General features: G+C 35.4%; 1 protein-coding gene across 6 annotated transcripts; it reads left to right on the top strand.

The window, feature by feature from the left end:
* Positions 1 to 7,904: 7,904 nt before the first annotated feature.
* On the top strand, positions 7,905 to 25,812 carry LOC122052602. Of its 6 annotated transcripts, none has more exons than XR_006132063.1 (10): positions 7,905 to 11,082; positions 11,286 to 11,525; positions 13,167 to 13,296; positions 15,462 to 15,614; positions 15,801 to 16,045; positions 16,136 to 16,202; positions 18,856 to 19,010; positions 19,088 to 19,291; positions 20,619 to 20,746; positions 22,902 to 23,034. XR_006132063.1 is itself a non-coding variant. In XM_042614198.1 (10 exons), the coding sequence occupies exons 1-10, from the start codon at positions 8,129 to 8,131 to the stop codon at positions 25,519 to 25,521; spliced, it is 4,467 nt and encodes a 1,488-aa protein (XP_042470132.1). In that variant the 5' UTR covers positions 7,905 to 8,128; the 3' UTR covers positions 25,522 to 25,812. The 6 variants fall into 6 exon arrangements, 1 of the variants encoding a protein (XP_042470132.1); XR_006132062.1 differs by having other exon boundaries at positions 18,733 to 19,056; positions 19,134 to 19,291; XM_042614198.1 differs by lacking the exons at positions 18,856 to 19,010; positions 19,088 to 19,291; positions 20,619 to 20,746 and adding exons at positions 23,896 to 24,131; positions 25,175 to 25,253; positions 25,366 to 25,812 and having other exon boundaries at positions 22,902 to 23,108.
* Positions 25,813 to 26,711: the final 899 nt, after the last annotated feature.

Genomic DNA, 26,711 nt, shown 5'->3' with positions numbered 1-26,711 from the left:
TCAACAATTTTGAATTAATAGGGTACTCTGACTCAGATTATGCTGGGTGCAAATTAGACCGTAAGAGCACAAGTGGTGAATGTCAACTAGTAGGTCCATCACTTGTCAGCTGGTTTAGTAGAAAGCAACACTATGTTGCTTTATCTACGACTGAGTCAGAATATATAGCCATAGGAGAATGTGTTGCCCAACTATTATGGATGATGCACACTTTAAAAGACTTTAACTTAAACCTTATAAATGTAAAAGTATTAATTGACAATATTAGCTCAACTAATTTAACAAAAGATCCTGTACATCATTCCAGAACCAAACACATTGAAATTAGGCACCACTTTTATTAGGGATCATGTCACTAAAGGAGGCATTGAACTCAAGTATATTGAGTCCAAATCTAATTTAGCTGACATATTTACCAAACCCCTCCCTAAAAGTAAATTTAACAATCTACGTAGAAAATTATGGATGTGCTTAATAGACTAGGTTACTAAAATTGCAAAAATTGTTTTAAAAAATAATGTTTTTAAATTCTAGGATAATTGTTTTTTGTAAAATCTTCCATTTCTAGAATTTTAAATCAGTTTTAGCCTTAGACTAGAAAAATTCCTTAGAAAGCATGTTCACTTAGGGCTAGTACTTGAGCATCTCACCAACACCCTAGGATTTCCTTGTTTGTGATTGTCGAACATAGAAAGGGGTGAGATGCATAGGTAAATTGCCTGGACTTAAGATGCTTATTTCAGTGCATCGACATAAGTCTGGACGTTAAATACCAAACAGACATTAATCAGGTTAAGTCATTCAGTTTAGTCAAACACTAACTGATCACAGTTAGACTTAACCTGACTAACCAAGTGATAGTTGCTATCCTCTAATAGTCAGTAAGTAGCTAATTGGTTAGACAGCTTTTGTAATATCAGGTTTAGGGGGAGGATTAATTATTTTTATACCTATTTTGAAATTAATTTTTGAAAAATATCTTCTTTTAAATCAATTTAACACTAACTAAGTGTTTTAATTTTTTTTTGATTTTTCAAACTTAGTTTTGAGTTAGACTTACTTAATTGGACTGTTTAAACTAGGGTTGAAAATTAGTTTTATTTTCAAACTTTAAACTTTTTCAAACTTAATTTTGAAATGCATATTTTTTAAACTTAGTTTTGAAAAATAAACTTTATCCGGGTTTGTAACTTAGATTTTTCATTTTGAAAATTATATTCTACTTAGTTTTCAAAACATATTTTTGGAAATTTATTTAAAACAAACTTGGGTTTGAAAATAGATTTTATTTAGTTGGATTTTACAAACTAAGTCTTGAGAAGTAAAATCTTATTTAGTTTTGAAAACTTGATTTGAAAATTGGACTTAATCCTAATATTTTTTTTGTAAAAATGCTATATTTGAAAATTATGTTTTCAAATTGCAAAACTCTTTTTGAAAGATTAAATTACAAATTTTAAAGATAACTTATCTTTAAGTCGTCTTTCCAAGGTTAATTATGATGATTTTTTAAACTTCCCCAAGATAATCTGACTTACAGTTCTAGACTTCCTTGCATTTTTTTTGGTTCTATGATGATTTTTTTTATAAATGCCAAAGGGGGAGGGTTAAGTGGTTTAAGTTAGTTAAACAACAAAATTTAAAACAAAGCTAACTTAACAACCTTTTTAACAACTGATCCGGTGGTAAAAGGGGGGGCCGACCAGCAGGAGGTCAAGGTGGTCAACAAGGGCCGACCGACAGGAGGTCAAGGTTGTCAACAAGGGACAATCGACAGGAGGTCAAGGTGGTTAACAAGGGTCGTCCAGTAGGAGGTCAAGGTGGTCAACACCCTGTAGGCGCCCGGCCGGGCGAATCACCTCCCCGATCGGGCGAATCACCTCCCCAATCGGCGGAAAGCCGACCAGGCATCTCGACAAATCGGCTCGACTCGGGCCCGAGCTCCTGACGCCCGACGAGTGACTAGCACGGCTTAACAGCAGAGGACGAAGTCTGAGCGATCTTCATCTCGACCGAACGGGAACCATGGCCACTGAGGTTCTCCCGTTCACGCGAGCAGCGCCAGGGCCTTCGTATGATTAGCTGAGCAGATGTCCCGCTCGGCCAATCGCAACGTTAGTCGAGCAGTTCTTCCGTCCGGCTTGGTATGAGACAAAAGGGGTAAGTGACTCTATCCTCCTCGAGACAAGTGCCGTCGACAAGCAGCATGGTAGGCGGCCGGATCAGACAGAGAATCGTACGACCGAAGTTTCCACTGTCACGTCAGGGATATGCTCGCGTTATTAAGGTATGGCGTCAGACACGCTTTTCTGACACACTTATTACAGGTATGCTTTGAGAAGCATGCACGTCTCGGTAAGCATGCACGTGCCTTCAGGGAGCCCTATATAAGGACCCCCAGACTCCAACGGAGGTATGTGTGATTCATCACTGTAGCTACAGTTCTCGTCATTATACTTCGAATTCTTGTTGCCGGAGGCTGACTTGAGCGTCCGAGGGTCATCGCCGGGACCCCCTTCCCGGCTCGGTCTTGTGCTTGCAGGTTCTCGCTGAAGGTTTACGTCACTCACAGGGCTCCGTGAAGTCAACGTGAGCACCACGTCCCCAGCAACCGTCGACTCAGCACTCGGACAGGATCAACAACCTAATAAATGATTGTTTTTTCTTGCATATTTTTTCACTAACTTAACCAGGTTATCATTGCATCAAAAAGGGGAAGATTGTCGGTGCGGTTAGCACTAATGGTCTAACTCAAGTTTTGATGAATGACAAAATAGGTTAAGTTAGTTTCATTGTTATCTAACACTCTGAACGAGTATGCAGGAGAAGCCCAGACAGGTTGAAGGACTGACCTAATGTTTGGCACGAAGCCCAACTAGGTCGACGGGCTGACCGGATAGTTGGCACGAAGTCCAAACGGGTCGATGGGCTGACTGGACGTTTGACACGAAGTCCAGCTAGGTCGACGGGCTGACCTAATAGCTGGCATGAAGCCCAAACGAGTCAAAGGGCTGACCGGATGTCTGACAGGTAAGTGAAGGTAAGTTATTGGAGGGGAGTGACTGTGAGGATGCGTTCCCGGGAAGAGAACATTAGACGTCGATCCGATTTAGATCCATTTCGGATATCTAAGTCGAGATCGTGACTAGATTCCGGTCTCGAGGAGATGAAATCTAATTACTATTCTTCTTTGATCATAAACTGTGCTAAAACTCTGTTTTACAGGATATTTTGCATTTATGCTTTGGACTAACATTTTCTTGCAGGGAAAAGAAGTTGCTGGAAAATGGAGTCCGGGCGCCCAAAAGGGATCCGGACGCCCTGAATGCAAGTTTTATCCACAATGCCACTTCGCCACGTGGAGCACTTTGGTTGGCTTGGCTACGTCATATTCAGGATGCCCGAAGGGATCCAGACGCCCCGAACCTCCTATATAAGGAGGGTAAAGGATGGAGTCACAACAACAACGAACAATCTGCTCTCCTGTGCTCCTGCGACGCTACGAAGGCTCTTCGACAAGTTTTGGTTTTCTTATTATTCTCTTATTGTCGGTTTTCTTTTCCTTTACTAAAATTCCTGTACTGCATTTGTAAATACACTTCAAATTATTAGTAATTACCCAACGAAAGCACTCAATGAGTGCGGGTCTTGGAGTAGGAGTTGACAAAGGCTCCGAACCAAGTAAAACGACCTTGTTAGCGTTGTGTTTTGTTTTTCCGCTGCCTACTCTATACGTTGAAATTTTTAATCGCTATTCACCCTCCTCTAGTGAAACTCATTGATCCAACAGTTTTTAGTTGTCATGATCTAACATAAATAAATACATTATTTAGTAATTCAATATAATTCATATGCATGCAATTTATGATTGACTCAATGTGAATTTGTGTTAATTTATAAAATCAAGTGATAACTACGTTTTCACTCATCATTCGTATGATCAAATCAAATCAATATTGATCAATTTTATTACACATATCTCAACAAATGAATTAATCATAAAATGAACTAATCATTAAATTACACATGAACTAATCATGAAATAAACTAATCATTTTCAAGTTTGTTAACATATAACATAACTTTTTATAAAATAACTCTGTTTGTACATAAAAAAAGGGTAGTCTGGTACACGAAGCTCCTGCCATGCGGGGTCTCGGGGAAGGATCCATTGTATGCAGCTTTATCCTGCTTTTTGCAAGAGGCTATTTCCAGGATTCGAATCCGTGATCTTTTGGTCACATGACAACAACTTTACCATTGCGCCAACTCTGTTTGTACATAACGATAGAAATTATTATATGACAAAATGAACTAATACTATTCGTATATAACGACAGTAACAATAACAAAACTCTAATAAACTAGATAGGTTAGCGCCACTACACTAGGATAAACATAGTGCACTTGTCAACTTAATTTTTTTAACCTGGACTTATTTGGAGCAATCTCAAGTAAACCAACTTTAGGATTTTCCATTTGGTCTAAAATCAAACCTTTTCAGATCTTCCTCAGTTTCTTCAGGATTTTCCTCTGGATTCTCCTTTGATTCTTTAGAATCCTCCTCTGATTTTTCAAGATCTTTCTCTGGATCCTCCTTTGATTCTTAGGGATCCTCCTCTAGATATTCATGGTGAAGTAACTTTACACACAATTCTACATATGAAATGCACCTTTAAAGCATCCCTATATATGGTGTACTACCACCTTAGGATACCTTGACAATGATTGAATCAAACCCCAGATCTTATAATTATACCGGACTGGAAACTCTTCCTGTTCGAGTTTCCAAAACAATCGATCAAACCATCCAATATGCCATATGATTCTATGAACTAGGATTATACTCGATCTCCTCAATCACCTCCCTCAACTTGTCCCATTGAATATCACGACGAGTCATTGTGCGTATCATCCGTCAAATTGAAAAATAATAATGTCAGTATCAATTAACAAACCAGTAACAAAATTGATTCATTTCAATTTACACATATGCATGAAAAATATATAGTCATAAACAAATAAGAAAAATTAATTTCCTTTATTTGAGGGGTTTCAGTGGACTGACACACTGGACCAATCGATTGGGGATCCTGATCTAAACTTAGTCCATTGTCCTCATTAGAACTAATTTAATTGGACAGAGATGCTCTACCTATTTTGATCTTGTTTAAACCTAAGCTCATTTAATCAAATCAATCCAAATTCATTCAGGTTTGGATTAAAATTGATTTGGTTAAATCAACCAATGGCTAGAATTATACTAAGATCTAATTGAACTAAAATAATTTGATTAAATTAACTAATGATTTAAATTAAATCTATATCTGATTAGACCAGATCAATTCGAACTAATTGAGCCAAACCGATTCATTAACAAATCTACCTTCGTATAATTGATTAAAGGATTTAATCGATTAAATCTAAAAGTTTAATTGATTAAATAAAAGTTTTAATCGATTAAATACCGCTTTAATCGATTAATTATTACGGTTCACCTATGTTTTTTTTAAATTTAATTTTCTAAAATCAATTTTTTTTCTCACTTCCACGCCCACGTCCACGGGCGCACCAAGTTCGCCACGAGCCTACCTATACAGATCAGCTCGTGACAGACTTGAGTTGGCCAACGAATTGAGGAATACATATAAATTTAGTTTTATATTAATTTATTATCCTACTTTATGATTATTTTAAAATAAAAATAATAATTTTCATCAAATATATGGTAATATCTATTTATATTTAAAATATCTATCTTTAGATATATTAGTCTTTTCAAAGGTGGAAAATATTAAATTTAATTTTTTTAAAAAAAATTTGATTGACCTACAGATTGACCTATTTAATTTACAACCCATCTTGAATTGAATTGGGTTGAGAATTCTCAATCCACTAAGATGACGGATCGGCTCGTCCCACTTTATCAAATTGATAGCTCTCCACGGACGGACTTATCTTATCACGAGTTGACCCGTCTAATAATTCTCAATGTGACATGACTCTTCTTTCAACATCCTTCCTATATCATGTGGTCACTAACGTTCCTCTATCGCGACACCATCTTCCACGACAGGAGCATAAACCAACGTCGATCATGACTAGCGACAAGGCCTTTGGCATGAGGACGGTGGCAGATCGCTACAAGTTTGCAATCTTTAACGGCACGTTTTGTTGGTTGATGAATTTTGACAATTTAAACAACGAAATTGCATCATAGAGATTTTCATGCATTTTACGAAAGAGATTTTTTTTTTTAATAATTGCATGAACGAACACAAGTTTTCAAAATGAAAGTGTCACATTGTGATTGAAAATGTTCAAACATGCATTTCATTATTTATTTCAAGCATTTAGAATTTTACTCGGATATCAGTGTAGAATTCTAAAGCATGAAATAAGAATTTTATAAAACTATAAAATCTTACGATGATCTCTTAAAGTGAAACGATCTCTAAAAGATAAAAAATAATTTTAATATTTATCATCCTTGACAGATCTATAAATCAAATTCCGTAGCCTTTCAAGGGATGCTTATATAATGAGAATCTAATGATAATTTATCCCAATTAAAAATGGACAACGTGGACATCGACAACCCATGTCTCTCATTACCATGTTAGGACTGATGCGCTGTTAATTGATTTGGATTGCTGTTTGAAGATCTGAAAATACATATTCTCCTTCCAAATCCTCAAGAATGGATATCGAAATCCTTCAATAAAATCTTTTTTTTTTTATAGGTTTCATGTGGGGCTGAAAATCATCTGATAGTCAATTGTACGCATCCATCTCGATTGTTCCCTCTAAATTGGATCTGTCTGCACTTTACGTATAGGATGTTGAGATGCGGATTTTTTTTTAATCTTATTTTGCTTTGTGACACATAATATTCCAAATTCATTTTATTTTTTTCCATGAAATTAGGATGAGAACTCGTCCCATTTTAGTTTTGTGACAGTGAACTATTGATTGTTGGTCATAAATATCAATTTCTTCTCTTATTTTTTTTTTCAATCATTATCCACTCATTAGATATATCTAAATCGACTTCAAAAATGATATATTTTTCTTTCATAGTTTCCCTACTTTTTAAATTTACCTCTTAATTTTTTAAACATAACAATTATTAGTAGACTTCTAATTCATTGAATCATAACAAATACGACTTGAGTGATTATAATATTTATAAATAAAATTAATATTTAATTTAATAAGTACTTAATATATTTTAACATTATACGGTACTCATAGAATAAGCTCAATTAGGGATGCAATCAAGTCGAGTCGAGTCGAGCTGAACTCTTGAATGTTTGAGTTTGGCTCCTTTATAATCGAGCCGAGCTCGAGCTTTATTTAACGAATATATTCATGGCTCACGAGTTTATTCGAGCTTTTATCGAACATAAATGAGCTTAATAAATATAAATAATAAATTTAAATATTCATTAAAAATTAAATTATATATTTAGAGAAAATTATAATATTAATATTAAAATTTATAATTTTATTCTAATAAATAAATTTAATATATTTGTCTATATTTTTCATAAGTAGAGTATAAAATTTATAAATTCAATATCAAAACTATTATTTTTTTTTATTTAAAAGTTGCTTAATGAACTTAACGAACGTGTTCACGAGCTAACGAGCCGAATATTACGAAGCTTGAGCTTGGTTTGTTTATCTTAACGAACCTCATTAAATGAGCTCAAACAAACTTTTATCGAATCGAGCTTCGAATAACTCGCGAGCGACTTTATTCATTTACACCCCTAAGGCTCAATCAATTAAAGAGCAATTTCCAAGGGCAAATTTAAAAATATTATAAAATTTTAAGGGTCAAGGGATGTTTTCACAGATATCACATATTTAAACGGTTTTTTTTAAGATATCACACGAAACGCGATTTAATTTAAAAAATACTTGAAAAAGAGCACGTCGCCGCCTTCGTAGCGGAAGAGACGACGAAACCCACCGATCGATCGGGTCGCCTGAATCTCCCGACGCCGGCAGCGACTTCGCCTGATTCCATACAAGCATTTCCTTCCTTATTTTTATAGCATCGGTGAGATCTCCTTTCTTCACCGCTTCCAGCTGCGTTCCGAATTCTTCTGCTCATGTTTTCATGGGTCGGAATGACCTAGGGCGTGGGTACCGCGGCTCTGCCATTTCCGGCGGTGGAGCTTCTGATGTTCGATTTGTTTCCCCTGTCCCTCCTTTCCCTGCTCTCGACCTTCCTTCGGTTCTGGCTCCCGGGGAGCAGTCGACGGCCGCCGGGCTCTCAAAACCCCGTCTTGCGAATGCGAGGAAGAAGCGTGCATCCTCCCGTGTGAGGGTGAATGTGATTTCAGGCACTGAGGATGAAACAGGGTTCAATCCCTTTCGTTACGGTGCGGCAGTTGCGGCATCGGATGCTCCCGGGCCGAATGAGTTTGGAGGAACGCACGGGCATCAGGAGAAGTTCATTGGCCGGAATCCATTTCATGCCAAAGAGGAGGAGAAAGTTTCAGAGAATTCGGAATCAGGTAAGTTTGAGTCTTTGAAGCATGGAGTTGATGCTGGTGGTTTTGTCTTTCGGAGTGGCTGTAAGACAAGCTCCAGGTTCGAGCAGAGCACCGAATATCGTTCTTCGGAGCTGGAGCATAGTGATTATGAGTCTAATCCAACGTCCAGAAATTTAGGAGCTGAGAATACTGCATTTAGCCATGACAGAAGTGGTTGTGATGCTGCTGCTGATATATTCCTGCTTGGGAGGGAATTGAAGGAAGACACTAGTTTCGGTCAAACTATGCCAGTGGTTGATCCAAATTTCGGTAATTTTGCATCAACTAAATCTGAAAGTTCTGGATTTGATTTTGGTGCTGCATCCTCAGCCAATTTCAATAGGGGTAATACTGGGGATCTGAGTAAGAAGGCCAGTTTGGATACATTTTCATTAGTTGACAACAAGGAGAAAAGTTTGAAACCTAATTTGGCTACTGAGAGTTTTGGCAATCTAGATTTTGGTAGTTCTCAGATAGGGAAGTCTAAAAGTGTTCCATTTACCGGAGAGGTAATTAATAGTCTTAAAAGTGGTAGACCTAATAAACTATCAAGCGAAACATCTGCCTTTGTGGATAGAACGCCCATGCATTCTGATTCAATAGGTCTGAGCACAGGTGATACCTTGAATTGTGGCAAGCTGCTGAATCCTGGGGTTCCATTTGTAAATAGTTTTGTACCTAGAAAGCTTGAAAATACCTTTGTTTTTGGGGCAAATTCAACAAGAAATTCAGATTCAAAAGATAGTGTTGCTAAGAGCACTAGACAACCTGTAAAAAGTGGAATTTGTGATGATTTTTCTTCCATATTTAATAGTCGTGTGCGGATATGTTCTAATCCAGTTGATAGTTCTTTTAAAGCTTCTGATAGTCCTTCATTCTCTAGTCTTCATGATCAAATGGAGAAGCTGAATTTGCAAAATTCTGATGATGCTATTCTTTTTGAAAGGATTAACCAAGGCAAAGAGGATACTAGACTAAATTCTGCTAATTTTTTCGTGTTTGGTAATAATAATTCTGCTCTGAGTAGCTTTCATGCTGAATTAGAGAAGCTGAATTTGCAAACTCCTGTTGATAATATTAATACAGAAAGGGGAAACCAAACTGTTGAGAGTGCTAAACTTAATTCTATTAATCCTTTCATGTCCCATGAGTCTGTTCCTAGTAGCTTTCAAAATGTAATGGAGAAGTTGGATTTGCAAAGTTCTGGCGATGATTTTGCTTCTCAAAAAAGAAACCAAGATGATGACAGCACAAAACATGATCCTGTTGATGTTTTTGTGTTTGGTGAATGTTTTCCTAGTAATCTTCATGATGAAATGGAGAAGATGAATTTGCAAGATTCAGGTGATGATATTTCTTCCGAAATGAGAAACCAAGCTGATGAGAGTACAAAACACAAGATGGCTAGTTCTTTTGTGTTTGTTAATGACAAATCTTCTTTGACTTCCTCTGCCTGTAGTCCTGTAAATCCATCAGCTGAGAAGGATAACAAAGTGGAGATTCATAGAGAGCTAGAATCAGATAATGTCAGGACTGTCTTCAATTTCACAGGTATGCCAGAGCAAGCAGGAATTGCACAAACAGAATTTAGAAGTTCAAAAACTACAGAAGACGTATTGAAGGAGAGTTTATTTTCTGGACGATGTCAAAATATGCCATTCATTGGAAGGAAGGGTGATTGTAAAGATTTCAGAATGAGAAAAAGAAATAGTAAACTAAAAAATATCATTCTACCACATCAAACCTTTGCTCAAACATTTTCCTCCATTGAAGAAGTGTTTGAAAGTAAATATCCAGATTCTGTTGATTGTTGCTTATCGAAGGATTATTCTCCTTATAAAGAGAACTTAGTTGCTGAACCAAGTTTAAGAGAAGATTCAGTACCATCAGGTAAATCCAAACATGTTGCCTCAACCCAGGCATCTATCGATACACAAAAATCAATCCATTTAGATGAAAGTGAATGCCTTATTTCTACCACACAAAACTTGAATAACACTGGAGATGATCCAACACATGGTGAACTAAATCAAAATGATTCCGTAGCTTATTTAGACAGAGAATTTGGTCTCAAATATTCAGAAAAATTTGTTCCAAAGTCTGAAACTGAGGATGTTGCTTGTGGAAGTAGCATTGCTGCAACAGAGAGTGAACCTCTAGGTGCTGGTCAGGGAGGAACATGCTTTACTTTCAATTCTTCTGTAGAAGACTTTGATGGTGAAAATTTTATGTTTGGTGCATCATCTTTGATTCAAAGTCCATTGTCAGCATCAAAGTATCAATACCGAAAGAAAAACAAGATGAAAGTTGTTCATGAGATTTTAAATCCTATTTCAAATATTGCTCCCATGGATTCATCAATAAATATTCTTCAAATTCCCAGCAAGTCAATGCAACCAAATCATGCAAGAGGAAAAAAAAATGTGAGCAATACTGGAGATGGCACAAATACCAGCCTGGAGGTCAAGAAAGAGTTCATAATTTCTGACCCTGGAAGAGTAGCAGAACAGGAAGCTTGTGAAAAGTGGAGACTTAGGTACTTATATCTTTTCTCATTTATTAACTCTTTTTGTGCAATTTCATGTATTTTGTAAGGTACAAGGAGCAGCACCTGTAACTGAGTACCTATGACAGTGACTTTGATTAACTTTATTCAATATTACAAGGGCTTGTTGTTTGCAAAATGTTATCAGTTAATACAAATGGGCGTTACATTGTTGACAATTTCACCTTCATTAGGGGTAATCAAGCTTATGCAGAAGGACATCTTCTCGAAGCTGAAGAGTACTATACACGAGGGCTGAACTCTATCTTTCAGAAAGAAAATACTCAAAGCTGCAATCAAGCATTGATGTTGTGCTATAGTAATCGTTCAGCTGCACGGATTTCCCTTGGAAGAATGAGAGATGCTCTTAATGACTGTATGCTAGCTATTGCAATAGATTCCAGCTTCCTCCGGGCTCAAGTCAGGGCTGCAAGGTGAGTCTTTATTGATTTGGTGGTTGATGCCATATTTTCATTCATTACATGTATTTGATGCCAACCAGATTTTATACATGTACATTATACTTGATGATTGTCGTGAATCTTGGGATAGTTTCCCCAACTCTTCTGAAAAGTGTGCTAATTTAGTGAATCATTTGTCTTCATGATGGAAAGTGTGGATTGTCTAAATTCTGAGTGCAAAAAGAATCAAGTGCCTTTTCTAACTGCTTGTTCCTTGAAAGCTCTGTTTATGTGGAGACATTTTTTTTTCTAAAAACAGATATCACAATTAACACTTGAAACTCAAGACAAACGAGGATGGACATAAAAAGTAAAGATAATTCAGTGAAATCATAGTAAAATGGAAGAGATAAACCAACCTCTGATCAATTCTCTTTTACTTGAACTTAAATGTTGGAAACTGAAAAGTGGAGACTGCAATGCGAAAGTTAAATATTCATCTATTTTAATTATTTCTGCAAATATGGTGGAGGAATGAACTATTGCTTCTATTCATGACTATAATTTAATCCTCTTGGTGACTAGTGATTTTGGCCTACAATCTGCATGTCAAGTCATAATGAAGGTCATTAAGTCTGGTATACAAGTTCCTTTTTCTTCTTACATGGGTTCATGTTCCATATTCTACTTGTTCCTTGAAAGCTCTGTTTATGTGGAGACATTTTTTTTTTCCTAAAAAAGGATATCACAATTAACATTTAAAACTTAAGGCAAACGAGGATGGACTTAAAAAGAAAAGATAATTCAGTGAAATCATAGTAAAATGGAAGAGATAAACCAACCGCTGATCCATTCTCTTTTACTTGAACTTAAATGTTGGAAACTGAAAAGTGGAGACTGAGATGTGAAAGTTAAATATTCATCTATTTTAATTATTTCTGCAAATATGGTGGAGGAATGGACTATTGCTTCTATTCATGACTATAATTTAATCCTCTTGGTATGTTAAGTCATAATGAAGGCCATTAAGTCTCGTATACAAGTTCCTTTTTCTTCTTACATGGGTTCATTGTGGCAAAAAGGTGAATATGCTCGCCCCCAGCGCCCCCGCCAACCCGTCCCAAGGCCAACACGGAGGAGGTAAATCACGGGCAGCTACTAACCTTTGGAATAGTGACTAGCACATAAGGGAGGTATTTACCTCAGCTTTGCCAAGATTCGAACCCCAGACCTTATTGTGGCAACACCTCATGCGCTAGCCACTAGACCCATCCGAAGGGACTTCTTACATTGGCATACAGTTTACCCATACAATTTTTTTTGTAGGTCACTATAAAAAACTTTACCCATACAGTTTTTTTTTTCTTTACATGAGTTCATGTTCCATATTCTAAGAGCTTTCATTGGCATCACATAAAAGATGCCCGTACTTGGGATGATTTAATGGTTACCACTAGCTGTTAAATGACAATTTAAATAGTCTTTTTTGCTGCAGATTACTTCTATCTTACCTTCGGTTGTGATAGCCAGTGCACTTTTGTTATTTTTTGTAGATGCGTTTTTATTAAACTTAATTTAATTGATGGTCAGATGTTTGGTTGCTTTTTTGTTTTATGTTGCATTATGATTTATACAACTAAAAACTATTACCTTATAGTTTGTTACTTGATATAGTTGCCATCTCACACTGGGTGAAGTTGATGAAGCAATAAATTTTTTTAATGACTGCTTGCTCTCAAAACATGATGGGAACCTGGATGAAAAAATATTGACACAGTCTTCTGATGGACTTCAGAATGCTCAGGTAGCACTTGATCTAGTTCTTGTGCTGATTATTTGGTCTTCTGATATAGCATGGCTGATGTATGGTTTCTATTACATGCAAAATGACTTATGAGGTTGCCTCAATAATGGTTAAACCAGTAAGGACCTGCAGGATCAGAAAGTTTTTGTGATATCTTTTGAGAAAATGGTAACTAATTTGCATGCAAGCAATTCCTTAAGCTATGACTTTTTACTAGTTTATTTTTTATCAGTTGAATTTGTACTTACAAAGTCATGCATGTAGCAAAATATAAAGACTAGTATGCTTTTGGAAAGGGATATCTTAGAGAGTGTTTGATTTCTATTTTCATTTTCTAAAAAACGTGCATTTTTCCTTTTCTTAGAAAATGACTTTTAGACATTCTCTATTTTCCCATAAAATGATATCTCCTTTTCTAGAAAACAAATGTGGAAATTGCCAACCAAACAATATTTTTTATTTTCTCAGACAATGAAAATAGAAAATTTACAAACCAAACGTTGCCTTAGCCTTCTAAGGTTGGATATCTGATTTATGTGCAGCATGGTATTTTCAAAAGAGATCTGCTAAGCAGGATTTTTTTGAAGTCTAGGCAGATAGATGAAATTTAGCAAGTGCTTGTTGTTGTTTGTAGTACAATCTTATTTGTTTAGCATGTTATGAATCTTATGCTATTCAATTACTCCGCTGACCAAAAATTCAGCATTGTGAAAACTCCCTAAAGCTAACATGAAGACTAGATTGAGAGAACAACTCAGCATATGTTTGTCATCACTTTTTATTTGTACATCTGGAAGTCTCTGGTACTACATATTAATAATTTCATATGGGGCAGCCCGGTGCACGAAGCTCCCGCCACGCGGGGTCCCGGGGAACGATCCATTGTACGCAGCCTTACCTTGCTTTTTGCAAGAGGCTGTTTCTAGACATATTAACAATTTCAAATGCTCTAAAATCTGAATATCAACATGATATAAGATTTACTTTGATATATAAAAAGTATATAGAAATTTTACAACAAATTCTCTCAATAGCCTACGAATCCCCACTAAATGCTCTCAAGAATGTGGATTTTGTGGGTTTTTTCTTTTCAAGTGTTTATCTATGAATATTCTCTCTGTTATCAGAAAATTTCATGGGATTGCTGAAGCCTCGAAGTTGAGATATATGATCATGGTATGGACATGCTCTAAAGCAACAATATATTTTATAATTAAAAAAGTTGAATTCATTAGAGTGGAAGGTGTGAGAAGTAAGGGAATGTCAAAAAAAAAAACATTAGCTATTGTTATAAAAAATAATTTAACTAATTTGTATATCAATAGTGATATAGTCTTTCCACCAGCTCAAGCTCAAACAAGGGATAAAATTCATGTAGCCAATCTTAAATAGTTGGGACAAATATAGCTTGTTGATGATGATGGTTGTGCATTGAGCTCTATAGTGTTTAATCCATGTATTCAACTAATAATAGTTGGAATGTATTATTTGTTTTTGATGTCATTGTCATTTAAGTAGAGATGCAATTCCTGAGCTACTCCTTCAATTGTTTTATTACTTTAATTTGCAGCACATAAATTACATATACTGTTTCATGAGACCCATATTACCAGTAAATGCAGATTATATTTGCAATTTTCTTCAATGATAACTCACTTTATCATGGAGTGCCAATGTAGGATGACTAATTGAACTCCCTGATAAAGGGTTCTATTTCGACCCATTTCATTCATGACATGGACATACACATTCATCTTTTCTCTACTTAATGGTACATTCAAATGCTATATGGAAATTAAATTTTTACCTGATTGAAGGGTTCAAGTATATGAAGAATCCACTGAGGGTTTGAGTAATTTGAAAAGGAAATTTGTATTTATGCTTTGCTGCTGGCTCATTCCAGCCACATATGAACCATAATAATTAACTATGTTGTAACCTATTTGGAAGAAAGAGTTACCTGCTATTTTTTTTATGGTTTGGTTCTCACAACTAATTGATGATTAACATTGCTAGACTATTGCTATATGTGCTAATCCTCAACAAATAAAATTTTCATGTTGGATTATTCTCTTTGCTTTAGTTATGCAAGTTGTGTGTGCTTTTTGTTCGATTACCTTTGCCTTCACAAATTGGTAGACTGAAATACTTCTTTGGTGCCATAGCAAGTGGCTGATCACATGAGCCAGGCTGAGGAGCTTTTACTCAAAAGGACATCTGATGGAGTGACAAAGGCGTTACAACTGATCTCTGAGTCCTTAATAATAAGTGCACATTCAGAAAAATTAATGGCAATGAAAGCTGAGGCTCTTCTCATGGTTTGTAATTTTAAATTTAATTGTCTATGGTTTTAAAATATGAGGCTCTTCTCTTAGTACCATAATGACCATTCTTCTCTTCTGTTCGAATATATATTGGAAAGTAGCTAGAGGATTCATATTATCTCAAATACATGTTTTAAAGATCTATTTTAGTATCCTGAATGTTGTTCTTCAATTTTACAGCTTCAAAGGTATGAAGAAGTAATCAATTTCTGTGAGCAGACTATGGGATATGCCGAAGTTAATGCTTTATCTTCTGGAGCCAATTTACAGTCAAACAAAGAAGATAACTCTGTAAATCTCCAATTTTTCCCCCTATATGGTTGGCGTTGGCTCCTAAAGGCAAAGGCTAACTTCTATTTAGGAAGACTAGATCAAGCCTTTGAATTGTTGAAGAAGCTTGAACAAGGGAAAAGTATAGTGGACAAGTACTGTTAAATTTCACTATATTATCTCAGAATTTAACAGGATAATGTTGTTTCTTCGAATGTGTTCTTACAAATATTTTATTTACCTAGGGATAGCAGCAAATCAGACTCTTCCACATCACTGTATGCCTCCGTATGTGAGCTGTTACGCCTTAAAGTAAGCCATTTATTTCCCTTTTGGCATTATGCTTAGTAGAACTATTTTAAAAATTTTATGTAACATGATTTATACTTCAGGCACCTAAGCATACCTTTGGCTTTTATTTTCTGTAATCTCAGAACATTTGGTAACATAAGTTCAGCTCCACTTTGTTAGGGCATACCCTACGTGGCTTTTGTTTTCATGGTATTTATTTTGTTATGGTAGGTGTTGGTTTACTTTAAAACAATGACATATCGGCTTAGTGATTGTTTATGATGAGAATAAAAGGGCAAAGTAAGTAAAATTGGAGATACCGAAATCATTTCAACAAGTGGTAACAAAAAATGATAACCAAAAGCTAGTAGGGGATTTAATGAAAGACTGATAATCAAAGAAGTGAAGCAATAACTGCAGGAACAGCATCTGGTTTGAAGATGCATCCTGGTCTAGCAGTAGGCCTGTTGATTTTCTGTTTGCTTCATAGGAATCTGGAGCTTACAACCGTGTGCATCACCAAACATGAAATTTTCGATGATAGGCGCATCTATTCAATTTTTGATGACTGTGATGTCAACAATGTATGATGATACACAATTCTTTCCACTTTCCTGGCATATGAATCTTCTTGTCATGGGATACTGAAATGTTAGATAGTCATTATACTTTGGTTGCAAATTCATCATAACAAATTAATCTTTCAGTTTGATGGACGTGATGATGGTCTAACTTCATATTTCTTCTCATTATCATAATCATTGCTAGGGATGTAAACGAGTCTAACCGAGCTGAACAGTATTAGGCTCGAGCTCGAATCAAACTTTTATTACAAGGCTCGAGCTCGGCTCGTTTTGGAATTATCAAGCTCGCGAAGAGTTCGAGCTCGGCTCGTTATTAGCTCGATTATCATAGTTAACGAGCCTAATTCGTTAAGCGAGCTCGAGCACATTTTCGGGCTTATTTTAGAGCTCGTTTTTTTGGCTCATTTTAAAGCTTGTTTTAAGGTTCGTTTTTTGGCTCGATTTAAGGCTCGTTTTTTTGGAGCCTATAAACGAACATGTTCGTGAGCTCACGAGTCGAATATCCTTAAGTTCGAGCTCGGCTCGATAAAACTGTCGAGCTCGAAATCGAGCTCGGCTCGATAAGATAAACGAACGAACTCGAACGAGTTTTTTATTGAACCGAGCTCCGAATAACTCGCGAACCGTTTGGTTCATTTACATGCCTAATCATTGCAAGTCATCTATGGTTTATTAAATATCTCAGTAACAAAACGAGTGTTGTGGACAGGAATAAGAAATGATTCAATCATCATGATGGATGACAATAGGAAATCATGAAAGGGAGTGGTTGTAGCAGGAGATTAGTGTAAGACTAGGAAAATGTCATAGAAGATATGGACATTGGCATGGTTATTGAAATTGAGATCTTACCTAGGTAACGGGGAGCGGATTGTAAGAATAAAGAGCAGTTTTATGAGGCTAAAATTTAGTTATAATAATTTTTATAATTATAATTGGCACATAATTTATCATGTCTTAGAATATAAATGTAGGAATATGAACATTTTATATTTTTCAATCTCACCAAGAATATCAAAATTGTTCATATAGAGGGTCTAATTGGAATTGTTTAAGCAACTCGGTGATCATTGATCTCTAGCCAATTGATTCTGAGTAATTTTATCAAGATCACAAGCAAATTGTTAAAACACTTACTCCACAAATTGCGCTACTTTTAATATAATCTGTTGACTACGTATTTATGGCTTTAATTTGATCTGCGGATCCCACTATGGAAACACAAATAGTGACACTAATAGCAGTTTTGATTCTGACATTGAATAGATCGGCGGATAAAAATATTTGTCCATCTGCAATAGAAATTATATTAGTAGGTAGTAATATAAGATGAAATGTCCTATTGTATGTTTATGTGGCCGAAAGCAACTTCTATCAAATGAATAATGAATAACAATGACAAAATGCAAACCGTGTGAGGAAATGCTGGTAAAACAGAAGATTAAATCTGTCAAACTGCTAATATGTTGACAAAAGTAAATGAATTGTCAGTTGGACTTCTATAGTTATCATGTTATGGTAGCCCTCTTTTCATTGATCAATATTAATAGGCTGCCAATTGCTAAGATTATGACAGAAATTATGGCTGAGATTTCCATATCTAATTTCTCATAATTTGTGTATTAGTTGTATATATTCTTACTTAAAACAAACTAGCAGTAATTACTGAGTGTAATTGCTGTAAATATTTTCTTGTCTAAAATAGGTTGTATAGAAATTCTTATTTAAAAGAAAGATCATCAAAGAAAGAGACATTCAGCCATTTTATCAAATCTTGTCATGACATCAGAGCCAACCTCTAAAATTCATAACTAAATATTCAAATCTCTATCAGTTTCTTTTTGCTTCAGTCTTACAATGTTTTCTGGTTTGCTTTCATTTTTTTGGGTTGATTAATTTCTCATCAACAACTTTGGCTTTGAGATTTCATTTTATCTGGAAGAATGTTCTTGTACGCATGTCTACAGAGACTTTGGCTATCAAATTTAGAGGAAAGAATTATGCAGCATGGGAATTTCATTTCATAATGTTTCTGAAAGGGAAGGAGTTTTGGAATAATATTGACGGGTTTGCTCCTGCTCCTAAGGAAGGTACAAAACTTAGTCAATGGGAGGCAAAGGATGGTTGAATCATCTCTTGGATTTTAGGTTCTATTGAACCTCATATGGTGAACAATTTACGTTCCTTTAGTACAGTAAAGAAGATGTGGGATTATCTGCAACGCATATATCATCAAGATAACACTGTAAGATGATTTCAACTAGAAGTTGAGATTGGTAACTTTAGTCAAGGTAATCTCCCTATTGAGTAGTATTTTTCTAGGTTTATTAATCTATGGAGCAAATATTCTGGTCTTATTTATTCAAAGGTAGCTAAAGAGGTCTTAGCCAACCAGCTACTATCTCAAATCCTACCACTATCAGTTCTACAACCACAATTGCTAGCACAAGTCAGTCTTTTGCTACTCAGAAATGGACCAACAGATGATCATCACAACATTTTCTACTCTTGGACTTCATAGTCAAGGTAAGATTGTTTCTTCTTCTTGGTTTGTTGATTCTGGGGCATCAAATCATATGACTGGATTACCTAATTAGCTGTATAATCTTTAGAAGTATACTGGCAAACAAAAATATTCAGATTGCTAATGGTAGTAATCTTCTAATTACAACCATTGGTGATATTGGACCTTGCTTTCGTCATGTATTTGTCTCTTCTGGATTGTCTATTAGTTTAATTTATCTTGGGTGGATAATAACTGTGATGTAAATTTCTCTCATTGTGGTTGTCTTGTGCAAGATCAGAGGTCATAAGGTGGTCGTGAGGGGGCCTAAAATATGCAGATTATTTCCATTGCAATTTACTATTCCTAGAACTTTGTCTTTGACTTCTATTATTATTGAAAATAAGGCTGACGTTTGGCATAAACGATTGAGCCATCCAAATAATTTGATATTGTCTTATTTGATAAAGTATGGTTTTCTTGGCAACAAAAATTAGTGTTCTTTTAATAGTTTATCTCTTGACTGCTTGTTTGTAAACTAGGAAAGAGTAAAGTGTTACTTTTTCCTACTTATGGTACTCGTGCTAATACATGTTTTGAGATTATACATAGTGATCTTTGGGGTGTTACTCCTATCATTTCACATGTGTAGTATAAATATTTTGTGACATTCATTAATGACTATAGTTGTTTCACATGGATATATTTTCTGCGTACCAAAGCTGAAGTGTTAACCGTTTTCAAAATTTTTGTGGCTTATATTGAGACTCAATTTTCCACCTCCGTTAAGGTTTATAGTCTGATAATGGTGTTGAGTATATGTCACATGATTTCCAAGTTTTTCTACAACAAAAATTCATTATATTTCAAGAAACATGCCCTTATACCCCTAGGTGGCTGAATGGAAGAATCGTCACTTGCTGGATATGGTTCACATTTTAGTATTAGAGACAGTTCCGCCTAGATTTTGGGTGGAAGCTCTGTCAACTGTAGTTTATTTGATTAATCAGCTATCTTCTCAACAATTGAATTTTGATTCTCCTTACTCCCGTCTTTTTGGTATGCGTCCTGATTATCGTATGCTACACACTTTTGGATGTGTTTGCTTTGTTCACTTACCTTCACATGAACGCCACAAGCTACAAGCTTACAGCTCAATCAGTAAGGTGTGCATTTTTGGGATATAACACTACTCACAAAGGATTTTTGTGTTATGATGCTGCCACTAATCGACTGCGTGTTTCTAGAAATGTGGTTTTCTTTGAACATGAGTACTATTTTTATTAGCAAGTTCTCCCTTCAAATGGTGTTCTTCTTCCTAGCTTTGATGATATCTCTCTCTCCATGTAGCATTTTAAACCTGGTTTTGTCTATCAACTATGACAACCCCCATCATCACAAATCCTTCCCGACCTTGATCCGGTGTCCACGTCAATGGCTCCTCGAAGATCTAATTGTATCAGTTGTCCTCCTAATAGGTATGATTTTTCTACTATTTAGCTGATTTTACCGTTCCTACCTCTTATTCTCAAGCAACTAAACATGTATGTTGGGAGAAAGCCATGCAAGAGGAACTTCAAGCTCTTCAAGAGAACCATAGTTGGGATATTGTTCCCTGTCCCACTAGTATCAAACCTATTGGTTGTAAATAAGTATATTCTATTAAGCTGAGATCTAATGGCTCACTTGACTAATACAAAGCAAGGTTGGTGGCACTAGGAAATCGACAAGAGTATGAAGTTGATTATGAGGAGACATTTGCACTAGTAGCAAGAATGACGACAGTGCGACTTGTTCTAGCTATTGTTGGTTCTAAGGGTTGGTCATTACGACAGATGGATGTTAAGAATGCCTTTTTACATGGGGATATTAAGGAAGCAATTTATACGACTCCACCACTAGGATTATTTTCTACACCCTCTTATGATGTTTGTAAACTAAAAAAGTCACTCTATGGTTTAAAACAGGCTCCACATGCTTGGTTTGATAAGTTTCGATCCACGCTTATTCGCTTCTCTTTTGTCCGGAGTCAATATGATTGCTCTTTGTTTCTTTGCAAGACTGCTAAAGGAATTGTTTTGCTCTGATGATATCATTATTATAGGGATTGACTTTGAATTGATTTCTCATCTTCAATAGCGCCTTCAAAGCCCTTTTCATATGAAGGACTTGGTCCTTTACGCAATTTTTTAGGCCTTAAGTGAACTTTACAGGGGCTAGTATTTTCTTAAATCAGTATAAATATGTTCAGGAAATAATTACATTGGCTAGTCTTCGAGATGCTCGATCTATTAATACTTCTTTAGAAGTGAATGTTAAATATCGTCATGATGAGGGTGATTTTCTTCCTAATCCCTCCTTATATAGACGTTTAGTGGAGAGCTTGAATTATCTAACTATTACTTGGCCTGACATTTCAGTTGTTGTCCAACGAGTTAGTCAATTTATGCAGGCCCCTCAGCACTTTCACTTGGCTATTGTTCATCGCATTGTTCGCTATTTTTCAAGGCACTTCTACCATAGGTCTTTTCATTCCTATGGATTCTCCTATTCACTTGGTTGCATATAGTGATGCTGACTGAGCTGGTTGTTCTGATACTCGATGTTCCATTATTGGCTGGTGCATATTCATCGACAACTCTCTTGTCTTGGAAAAGCAAGAAGCAAGATCGGGTGTCGAAATCCTCCATTGAGTCTGAATATGGTGCTATGTCCTCTGTATGTTCTGAGATTGTTTGATTTTTAGGACTATTGGGTGCGCTTAGGTTTCCTCAAATGGAACGTACTCCGCTTCATGCGGATAATACTAATGCTATCCAAATTACAACTAACCCAGTGTTTCACAAGTGCACCAGGCACATAGAAGTGGATTATCACTCTATTCGTGAAGCATATGATGCCCATGTCATTTTTCTACCTCATATCAACACTGTTTAATAGACTGCTGATACATTTACCAAGGCTTTCTCACGACGACGACATCATTTTCTGGTTACCAAATTGATGCTTTCTGATCATCCAACATCAATTTGTAGGGGGATATTAATAGCAGAGGTTGTGGGCTGTCAATTGCTAAGATTATGATAGAAATTATAGTTGAGATTTCAAGATTTAATTTACCATAATTTGTGTATTAGCTATATATATTCTTACTTAAGATAGATTAGGTGTAATTATCTAAAGTAGATTAGCAGTAATTAGTGTAATTGTTGTAAATATTTTCTTATCTAAAATAGGTTGTACAGAAATTCTTATTTAAAGGAAAGATCATCAAAGAAAGAGACATTCAACCATCTATCAAATCTTGTCAATTAATAATATTACACTATCTCTAATTCAATCGAGACACTACTTTAAAATAAGAAATAAAAGTAAATTTGTGATTATTCACGAGATAGATTACATAGCGACATAGGTACACTATACTGACACTAGTAGATTATTAGACTGACATTTGAAAATTATGATATCTAATAATGGCAAATTCCTTTAGAAGTCTGCTAACTTTATTATCGGAATTATTATTGTGTGATTTTTGGTTGTTGTTTATTTTCATAATTGTATATTGAATTTTTTTATGTTTATACATCCAGAGCCTATTGGTGTCATTATTTTTATAACTCTCATTCTCAGGCTGCTGGAAATCAAGCCTTTAAAGAGGGAAGACATCTTGATGCAATAAAGCATTACAGTGCTGCTTTAGCATTTAATATTGAATCACGTCCTTTTGCAGCAATATGCCTCTGTAACCGTGCTGCTGCATATCAATCTGTAGGCCAAATTACTGATGCAATTGCGGATTGCAGTCTGGCCATAGCCCTTGATGCTACCTATCCGAAGGTTGGTCAGTTATTTTCTTTCTTAAGCTCTCATATGGTAATTTTAAGTTTGTTGGCTTCAAGTCCTTGTCCTCTTCATTTGCACATTATCCTAAGCCATTACAAGTCTCTTCACCCAAACCTAGTTTATGCAATACATGATATTATCCACTTTTGTTGGTTTTCTTTAATAGGGACATTGGGTCCTTAATTGGAAAGCATAGTACTTTTTGGCCACCACAATCCATACATGCACTCAAAATATCTATAGATGGACTAAAATTTGGAAGAACAAATCTCATCAAATCAATCTTCAATTTGGTGACAAATTCCTAAGTAGGAAACTCTTCAAAAAATTGGACCAAAAAGTTACAAATTAACCTTCAAATTAAGAAAAGGTCCAAGGTGGTCAGAAGCTAAACATTTTGGAATCTAACTGTTCCAAACCAAATTTGCATCAAACTCATCACATGAGGAGAGCTGAGATAATATATATTGCATGTTATGCAAATCAATATTTGCTTCCTTTCTGAGAGGAAGGCAATGTTTCACTTGTTCATTGAAAGTAGATTTCTGATCTCTGCAAGATGGTTCTAAATATGGTGTTCTGAACAATATGCACAAGCACTTTTTGGTTAAGAACAGTAGTTATCAGACTACATACAATAACTTGGTAGTTAATTTTTTAAATTTCAATTCCCCTTCAAGCTTATGCTTGGAAGAACTCAAATGTTCTTAACAATGACATCTCTTTAATACTCTTCTTTTATTCCATGTACTAAATAGCTTTCATTGATGATGTACAACAGGCACTTTCTAGAAGGGCTTCCTTATATGAGAGGATCAGAGACTATGAACAAGCATCTAATGATCTGCGCAGACTTGTGTCCCTTTTGGAAAAGCAAATTAAAGTTAAGGATAACCAAGCTGGTACTTTGGAAAGTGCTGTCCCTAACCAAAGTGATTTATGTCAAGCTCGGTTGTGGCTTTCTATTATGGAGGAAGAGGCTAGGAAAGATATCCCTTTGGATATGTGCCTTATTTTGTGAGTTCTTGCTAATTTGGGTTTGCCTTTTATTGTTTTTATATTTAACTAATAGTTGTATTCTGTTAAAGAAGTCATGAAGGAATTCAAGGTCTAAATTACACTTCCATCTTCTCCAATAGTCTGACATTTATGACACTAGAATTAGGGCAAGATCAGGTGGGTTGAACTGGTGACGCTCAACAACTGTTATAGACCCATCCTTCTGCCTGTCTACTTCCTAATTAATTGCTACTATATATTAGCAACTAAGTGCGACCCTAGACACTAAAAAAGAGAATACAAGTAAAGTTAGTATGGACATATTCAAAGCAACCAATAATATTTTAACATGCTGATCAATTAGATTTGAAGGTGTGAGAAGTAGACAGAGATCAAAGGAAACTCTAGCTAACCTGATTAAAAGTGAATTAAAATCTGAATATTAATTGTGATGTAGTTTGAACGGAGGATTAGATTTATGTAGCCAATCTAAATAGCTAGGACTAATCTAGTTTGTTGATGTGGATATGGTTAGTACCTACTATATAGCTAGGAATAAATAGCTATGAATGACCTCAATGTCCTCTTCCAAATTGTTGAAAATCCTTTATTAGACCAGTTGGCCATTGGTATTCTTGTCAACAAAGCCTCCAAGAGCTCCTAAATGAATATATTTGTAACAAGTTATGGTTCCAACATATATTTTAGCAACTTGAAGGGAAAATACCTTGTAATAATGTAGATATAAATATCCTCCTCCTCATGTTTGATTCAATCATTTAGGATCAGCTATATGAAAATATTTATATATTATGGTTTTGTTCTGTAACCTTATTTACTTTGTTTAATCTTTCTCTGCTCTGATCAATAACTTAAAAAAGAAGTTTCAGATGCGAAAAGACAAAGAATGTTTGATTCAAAACCCTGAAATTGGATAGAGTGTTCTTGGATTACAAAAGCTTCAACTTAAATATTTTGATAATTTATAATTGAAATTGATTCCATTTTTTTCTCATTGACATAATTACTAGTCTTATTGTTTGGGCACCCTTAATTCACAGGGGAATTGAAGCATCAAGCTCTGTAGCAGATATAAAGAAGGCATACCGAAAAGCTGCACTGAGACATCATCCAGATAAGGTACATCCCATGGATAATCTCCAACCATTTCTTGTCATGAAATGCAAGTATCGAAAACTACTAGATCTTCTGAAGTTTTTTTTTAAAAAAAACTTTAAATGCAATGTTGCAGGCTGGTCAGATCTTGGCCAGAAGCGAAAATCTTGACAAGCTTAGGAGAGAAGTGACTGAAGAAGTCCACAGGGATGCTGATAGATTGTTCAAGATTATTGGAGAGGCATATGCTGTACTTTTAGAACCTGCAAGGAATAAACCTACTAAACTTTAAGAGAATTAAAGTGACACTTGCCTCCCTTCGTCAAGGTTTATGATAGACAACAGAATAGAAAAGAAGCACGAAATGAGTTGCATCTCGTTTGTCCATAGGATAGATCACATTTATACTTCATAATTTTGAATGGTAGTTATGAAAAGAGAAAACGCACATTGTACATAAGGTACGTTTTTATGAGGAAGTATAGTGTGCTTGTGTTTGATCTTATGTTAGCATTCATGTGCGAATGTGCTGATGTTGGACAATGGGAACTATTTGTTTTGATAAGTTAATAGATCTACCAAGAAATGCCAATCCATGTTGCTATTCTTCTTTCTTTCGCCCACAATGAACCAAACTAGAGAGACCAAACCTTTCAAAATATCTCTTTACAAACAAAAAATTATTATTATTAGTTTTTCTCGCAAATCATCCTAATTCTTTGCCTTCATTATAATATGCATATTATAACACCAAAAGAATGTTAGTTAATTAAGATTCTTTGCCTTCATAATCGATCAGTGCCTGGAAATTTTCAAATTATGTCAGACGATAGCCAATAAAGCGCACACTCTCTCTCTCATTTCAAGTCGATTGACATCACTTTTCCTCTAAATCGGTAGCTAAAAAGAAGATTCTCTGCCCGGTAATTTATCAAAAATACACGTCAAATATTTATTAAAAATGTACTATAATTTAGCATTTATTAAACGGCTTTGTTAACGGCCATGTTGAATACTTTAATTTTAAAACAAAGAGTATTAAAAAAAATAATATTATTATTTTCCTATCCCTTCTGTCACCCTTTTAAATCCTTTCTTTTTAGACATTGCTTTCAATGTATCACTTGGTGGATTTGATATGTGAAATTATCAAACCTAGAGTAGGTCTTATATGAAAAAATATTAGATCATTTTTAATCCTAGAAAGAAGGGATGTATTGAAAAATAACGAGAAAGAGAAGGGATTTAGGAGGTTGGCGGGAGGAGGGTAAGAAGGAAATAACATTATTTTTGATGTTCTTTTTAGTACTTTTAAAATTAGGATGTTCCTTTGGGTAAATAAAAAAATGTGACCGCTCCTTTTGATAAAAAGTCGTTTATTAAATGATGAAATCAAATGTATATTATTACCATTCTATCCTTTCCGCCCATCTCGATTTTTCATATGCCATTTTCTAAGACATCTGAATCATATTTGAATCA

Source organism: Zingiber officinale, chromosome 3A (genome assembly GCF_018446385.1).
Source record: "Zingiber officinale cultivar Zhangliang chromosome 3A, Zo_v1.1, whole genome shotgun sequence".
NCBI classification, from domain to species: Eukaryota; Viridiplantae; Streptophyta; class Magnoliopsida; order Zingiberales; family Zingiberaceae; genus Zingiber; species Zingiber officinale.
Note: the sequence above shows the minus strand (reverse complement) of the source record. Positions and strands in the feature narration are given on the sequence as shown.